The 7,381-nt window shown below is 40.0% G+C and overlaps 1 protein-coding gene across 11 annotated transcripts in view; it reads left to right on the top strand.

The window, feature by feature from the left end:
* The window catches only part of cald1a (caldesmon 1a), an 81,109-nt gene extending 74,832 nt beyond the window's left edge, over positions 1–6,277 (top strand). For 7 of the 11 annotated variants that reach the window (XM_078941519.1, XM_020714283.3, XM_011490919.4 and 4 more), the window contains 2 exons: positions 2,216–2,252; positions 4,853–6,277. In XM_078941519.1, the coding sequence (XP_078797645.1) occupies positions 2,216–2,252; positions 4,853–4,866 (51 nt within the window). In that variant the 3' untranslated portion in view covers positions 4,867–6,277. Of the gene's footprint in view, positions 1–1,228; positions 1,282–2,215; positions 2,253–4,852 lie in introns of all 11 variants that reach the window. The other 4 variants (XR_013653450.1, XR_002293119.3, XR_013653452.1 and 1 more) reach the window with 1 other exon arrangement.
* The last annotated feature ends 1,104 nt before the right edge of the window (positions 6,278–7,381 follow it).

A 7,381-nucleotide genomic window follows, 5' to 3' on the forward strand; every position in this document is an offset into this window, starting at 1 on the left:
GATTGATTTGTTTTGTGTGTGTTTTTCAGATGTTGAAGCGATTTTGATAGGGACACAAAATGTCAGTCTTTTTTTTTTTTGTGACTTGGTAACATGGTTGGCTTTGTGTTATTGTGAAAATGCTAACGTAGCTAACATGTAGTGTTGTCCGACTATGTTTTTGTTACGTGTTAGCAGTAACGTTGGGTGTTAGCGTAGTCACAATAGTGTTTATTTTAGCGGTATCAGTCTGTGTTTTTACGTATTACCAACAAGCTTGGAAGTAGGGGTGAAGGGAAAAATTGCTTCGCCGATGAATATTTCATTTGATATTTGTATCAATTTAAAATAATGACAAGACGATATTTAATTATTTGTAAGCGTCCTTCAGACTAACTCTTGTTTTTCACTTAAAACCTCCGGCTGCTTGTTGGCAACAGAGCACACTGAGCCTCTTTGAGCAGCTCTAGGCCAAAGCAACAAGATCACGTGGGACTCTGCTTGTGTCAAAGGCTACGTGTTAGAGGCTAAGTGTTACAGGCCAAGTGTTACAGGCCAAGTGTTACAGGCCAAGTGTTACAGGCCAAGTGTTACAGGCCAAGTGTTACAGGCCAAGTGTTACAGGCCAAGTGTTACAGGCCAAGTGTTACAGGCCAAGTGTTACAGGCCAAGTGTTACAGGCCAAGTGTTACAGGCCAGGTGTTACAGGCCAGGTGTTACAGGCCAGGTGTTACAGGCCAAGTGTTACAGGCCAAGTGTTACAGGCCAAGTGTTACAGGCCAGGTGTTACAGGCCAGGTGTTACAGGCCAGGTGTTACAGGCCAGGTGTTACAGGCCAGGTGTTACAGGCCAGGTGTTACAGGCCAGGTGTTACAGGCCAGGTGTTACAGGCCAAGTGTTACAGGCCAGGTGTTACAGGCCAGGTGTTACAGGCCAGGTGTTACAGGCCAGGTAATAAGGTCTGAATGACTTATCTGACTTGTTTGTCTTGCTTAGTCTGCCTTATAGCTCAGTGCCCCTTATATATATATAACACAAGTTCAAAAATAGACTTTTCATTTACGCCTTATAATGCAGTTCATCCTATAGTGCGGAAAGTACAGCAACTGGTTTGTGGTTATGGAAAACGTTCTTCAGCTTCCAGTCGTTTTCCAGTCAACAACAAAAAAAGAGAAACTGCTGGAATCTCATGACCCTGATGTAGCAGCAGGTCAATAACACTCACTTTCTGTATGTTTTTGTGTTGAAGAACTCTCATAGCTAGTTGACCTAACTTTTCAATCTGGAATGAGGCCTGGAGAGGTAAAACAAATGAATCCCAGTTTGCTTAAAATCTCTCTTCACGTGGTTTGCTTTCACCCTGTTTGTTTTTTTGTCTTTTTTTTTTTTTCCTGTTGTCCTACTTATGACAATTCCACTCTGCTTTGCTTTGGTTGGACATTTATTTTAGCTCTTAAGACAACAAGCGTCCAAAAGTTTCAGTCCAAAACCACAGACAGATGGTTCGATGGTAAATCGTGATCCCTTAACGTTGACAGGATTCCAAAAATCGCAAAAACACTTGGAAAAAAAAACTTCAAGAAAAGCGAGAATATCAACAAACGCCTTCGTCAAAGCAGCCGTTGGCGCCAAAACGGCTGTAATTTGTCCGAGCAAATCCAAAGCTTGCCTTCGGAAGGAGCGCATCTGCTGTCCAGCTGCAGGCTGCTCACTCTTTGTTTTTTTCTTTCACCCATGGCTGTCTGATCACTGCTGCTATTCTGGAGGACCACACACCCCTGTCCTCCGCCCAAACCTCACCCAACGTTTGATTGCTTTAATGGAGAAACTCCACAGCTTTTTTAGTAATGATAATGGCGCCTCGCCGAGTTTTGACAACTAATTGAATCTAATTAAGCCCGACAAGAATAAACAGTCTTATCTGGATTTCTATCAATAGTTTTCCACAAATAAACGGTGGCTATATATGCTTTTTCTGTCAAACTGGCCTTTGGGACGTCTCTGCCTTCAGCCGTCCTCTTCGCTTGTCCTGTGCAGACTGCAGCTGCCGCTTTTCAAGGCAGCCGTGTGATTGAAGGGCATCGCTGTCATTAACTGGCAATGAAACGTTGTGATGTTTGGCGAAGTGGAATGACGAAGATGACAGCTGGTGAAAAGAGTCCAAACATCTGCAGAGATGAAGGTGTTCGGACTGATGCTTTGTAGCTTTGTTACCATCCTGTTCTTCTGTTTTCAGGTGGCAGGCAGAGGAGAAACCAAATCAGTTGCCAACGGTGAGTTTTTTGTTTTTTTGCCGAGAGACAAACCTTTGACTTCCGTATTGAAGCATGTTTGATGACAAATATGACATGGATGTCTGTGTATAAAGTTACAAAAAAGTAGTCAATGAAGTATGAGGTCCCAGTTTGGAACCATTGTCTTTTCCATCATGAGAAGACTGTTTGACTTCCAAATTGAAGCAGGTTTAAAAACCAAAATGATTGGAATCAGGCACAATAGACAACTTCACATTCTTTGGACAACCGTAACTCTTTGGTCGAGTCATACCGTAGCTGAAAGACTCCTCCCCCTTTGGAAAGCAAAGGGTGAGGAGTCAGTCAGTATAGTTCTTACATCCAGTCACTGTCCAAGTAGCCACAATCCCATAGAATTATTTTAAGAAATAAAGAGCTATTGCTTATTCTGCTACCTTTTTTTTTTTTACATTTCCTTGATAAACCAAACCTTTTTATGATATTTTCTTAGTACAGGTCATTCAAGCTACAAGCTGACCAATCAGCTGCCACAATAAAAAAAGTATGGTCCCACGTTGGTGGTAGGGGTGTGGCCTTTTAACAAGCTCACTCCTGATTGGCCAGGGTGGTTGCCATGGAAACTGTGACTTGGACCAATTTGGACTAATCACTGCTTACTGGCGTCGTCTGGCTCCAACATGGACGACCAGAACCTCACAAAGGTCTTTTAGTTGAATTAGTTTGATGACTAAAACTGCCTGAACGTCGTGTTGGGCCAACCCAGAGCTTGTTTTCTAATCTTGGGCCCCAAACTGGCTGAAACTACAGTGTCTCACTCATGACTTCAGTTGTTCTAAAAGCACAAACTTCATGTTTTGTCGAGGCGGTCAGAGCTGCAGTGCTCACTGAGGTTTGAAACCCACAGCTGGCGCTCCACACGATCCCTCTCCGGCTCCCCACTCGCAGCGGTGCATTCCAGCTTATCGGAGGACAAATATCCGGGCTCTCAGACTCCGACTGGAGCCTCCTTGTTTAAAGTGTGATGTTGGCACTTGAGCTTTGATTTTTTTTTTTTTTTTTTTTTTTTGGACCAAAGTCAATAACCCCACCACACCCCCCAGCCTGAAGCCTTCTCTTTTTTTTCCCGTTTGGCCTTTCGTTCTGCTGCAAGATGCCACTTTAACATTGTTTGCTATTTTAAATTGAGATCCGCCTCCTCCTCTTTTTTATTTTTTTATTTTTTGAGGTTGGAGGATTCCACGCGTGTCGGCGCGCCCCGAAGCTGTTTTAGCGTTTAGGATCACGCGCACACGCCTGCTCCACCTCTCCAAACATGCTCCACAGGCGTGATGCCCCTCAGACCCTCTGTCGGTGCTCAGACATGATGAGTGCTGGAAGGGGGGGCCTCTTGCCAGGCGGGTTTTTCACATTAATGGCTGCTATGCTGGAGATTAGAGCCCCATCCCTGTAAAGGATGACAGAAGATTTGTCCCAACCTTGAATCACTTGACGAAACTTGACACTGACGTAGAAGAAAGCCACTTATATCTGTCAGGGCTGCAATGACTCAGCAATTATAGGTGTTGGTCTTTTAAAGAAAAGCTCTGTGACACAAACTACTTTAAATAAGCGTGTTTTAAAATGGATTTTGTGCATCGAGTCCCAATAGCGCTAAAGCTAGCGTTTGCGCAACAGGTAACGGGTGTCAATCACATGAAAAAAATGACACAAAATTATTTAACAAAAATAAATTAGGATGAAATCTTTGCGTCTATTGGTATTATAACACCCAAATATTTAGATATTTAAATAATAGATTTTTTTCATAGTTTTACTGCACCTAATCCCGCTAACGCTACAGCTAGCAAAGTTGCTACAGGAAGTGACACCATTATTAAATTAAGTTATATACTTAAGTTAGCTTATAAAATGGGGAAAAGAAATGACTAATTAAAGCCTGTCAAAAGTAAACTTTTGGATTTCCGTGGCAACTGAGGTTTGTTGTTAGCCACGCCCACATTCCTGATATGTTCATATTTTATCTCATATTTAATAGGCCATATTCTGGTAAGGAATTATGCAAACAGGGAAACACCACTTTTGAGATCATGTAATGATTTCAAAACTTCCTTTAAATATCTGTGTGTATTTAGTTTCTGCTGATGGATTTAAAAAGTATGTTTTGAAGCGGAGAAGAGAATTTAGCCCCATTTTTTTGTGAGGGTTGTTCACTAATCCCAAGATTTTTGGCTCAAAGGTGCGGTAAAATGGATAAATTGCGACAACAATCCAAGACTGCTACGGGAGGGAATAAAAGAAGATTTTTTACAGCTAAGAAAATCTAAATTTTATTATTATTAACGTAATATTGAAAGACTATTTTTAAAAATGCCTTTTTTGTTCAGCTTTTAACAAAGTTTCAGAAAAGACTAAATTTGAATTAAAACATTTTTTAAAAACTAGATGTAAGATTAAATAACGTGATCAAACGTCCTGAGGATCTGGCAGTTAACAACAACTAATAGAAAACTGATAGAAAATAAACCAAAGCTGTGGTAGTTTCAAATTAAAAGCACTCACTGAAGGTGAGTAAAAGCCCCAAAATGGTTATAAAGCTATAAATGACTGCTTTCTTTCAGGTATGGGCCACTAATGTCTTGAAGGAGCCACTAAAGCTGGGGACCACGACAATCCAAAAGTCTTCTTGTGACTTTTTCCTCAAGAACCAAATGATGATCCCTAACACCACAGGATGACGGGACGCCGTCCTCGCACTGTACTGAAACAGCATACATTACCAGGGTTTGCCAAGTATAGTGCCTTTGCACAAAATAATTATTATTATTATTATTATTAATATTATTGTTTTATTTGCCTCCTAAAAAGTCAAAACGCTGTGAAATTTGGACAATAGTGATTATCAATCAGTTAAAAAAAAAATAAGAAGAAACCCTGCCGGGAAGAATTCAGATTTTTGTGTTTCAGGCTTTGATCGAGTGGATGAACTTCAGAAATCCACCTTCCAAAGAGACGATTGACACCAGTCCTCTCCCTCTTTCAGAAGATTTTCCTTTATTTATATTTAAAGCTTCACACACGGTATTTTATTCACGGTTCACCTGTTCAGGATAGAGATATAAGCACTTATAGAAGTAGCTGAACTCACTTATTATGTCTTAACAGCAGCAGCAGCAGCAACGGTCTCAGTAATATAAGTTAGCACACATGATTATTTTCAATATCATACGAATCATTTATAACATCAGTATACTCACGAATAAAAAGTATTTCTCCTTCTTCTTTGTTTTTAGTATCCAAATCCAGAAGGCCATTATGACTTTTATTATCTTTTTGTGTCATTTTATTTAAGTTTTAATGTGTTTTTTTTATCTTTATCTTGCTTTTTACATTATTTTTTTGGATCTTCAGACATTCCTCTTTAAAAGCACGTGGTGCTTTCACTGCTTAAAGCTGTAGTTGTTCTTATTTCTTTTTAATGTAAAGAATATGTGAAAAGCCGTCACCTTCCTATTATCCTCTTGTCTTCTTATTTGTCTCTATGCACATTCCTAAAGCGTTCCTTCCTGCAGTAAAATCAGGAGGGTTCAGGATTGGAAGCAGCTTTGAAAGTGTCCAGGAAAGCCTGGCAGCAACAGAAAGACGTGTTTATTCACGCGCAGCACCAGCTTTGATACGAACACGATCGGTTCATCAGGGCATTAAATTGATCAATGTTTCTGCTGCGACAATCACATTCCACAGCTCCTGAAAACGAGCAGGAGAGCTCGACCAAAATCTGTATCAAAGTGACAAATGTGACGTTTGAGTTTTTAATCATTTCATAATGCTGTTTTTTTTTCTACAACCTTGTGTCCATGTAATTTTTTAAAAATTCTTTTACGTTTGTTTAACCTAACACGTGTTTGTGTAGTGCTAAGCCTCCAAACATGTTACCTGTAGTCTCTGCCAGTTTCATATGACTTTCCAACTGGATGAATGTTTTGAATATTTTACTTTTGACTCATCAGCAGCAATAAAGACAATAAAGACATTGAAGTATTTCATGTTGCTCCGTTTCTTCTTCATGTCTCCGTGTCAAAAAGATTTGACACCACGTAAATAAGAATTCAATTCATTTAAGGTGGTTTAAGTCAGAAAATAGGAAATCTGTAGTTTTTGGCAAATTTCTTTTCTTTATTTGATTGCTGGTCTACCCTTAACTTAACCTAAATTAGTGATAATAATGCTTCATTTAGAGGAGGTAAACATGATGACGTCCGAAGCATCACTACAGGTTCATATTGTGTTGAGTTTTGACAATACTTAAAGTATTGTGTTGAACGTTTGTTATTGACCAAATACTTATTTTCCACCATAATTTAAAAATAGGTTCTTTAAAAATCAGACTGTCATTTTCTTTTCTTTTTTTCTTATTTTGTCTGAGTTGAGATATACCTATGGTGAAACTTGCAAGCCTCTATCCTCTTTTAAGTGGGAGAACTTGTACAATTGACTAAATACGTTTTTGCCCCACTGTAAAACACAAATCATAAATCTTAATATTTTTGTTGATATTTCTGATTTATTGCGACTTAACACAAAAAAAACAAGAATAAACTAAAGCTACATTCCTACCACCCTCTGCAACACGGGTTTAAGCGGCTACGTCCAATAAAAAGTTTCTGAAAACCCCTTGTGTTTTCCTATGGGATCAATGGGATAGCACAGTGGGGGGGGTGGGGGGGTGACAGAACCTGTATCGTGAAGGTGGTGCTCTTGCATCACAGTCTAGTCATTGGCCCCCTTTCTGACACCTTGGACAGTCTGCAGAAAAAATCCATACAATATGTCTGCATCTCACCTCTTTCACCCTCACTTTCCCTTGCGTGTTGTATGTTTTTAGTATGACCTGTCACCTACAGCATGCCAAGAAGAAAATGTGCAAGAACATTTTCTCCACCATCAAGCGGTCTATGGTGTTTAGATTTCATGCTGGGTACCTGTGTGCCCCCTATAGGTTTGACGCCACGTTCCCACCGGCCTCGTCCAAGCGACCACTTCCAATAAAAAGTCTATGTAAACCCATGTATAGTCACGTTATGGGCTTCCACGTTCAAATCTCTTGGTTTCACATGTCACTACGCACGTTTTTACGTCCCGTTTTTGAG

Source organism: Oryzias latipes, chromosome 23 (assembly GCF_053564925.1).
Source record: "Oryzias latipes strain Hd-rR chromosome 23, Olatipes_Hd-rR_3.1".
Taxonomy (NCBI): domain Eukaryota; kingdom Metazoa; phylum Chordata; class Actinopteri; order Beloniformes; family Adrianichthyidae; genus Oryzias; species Oryzias latipes.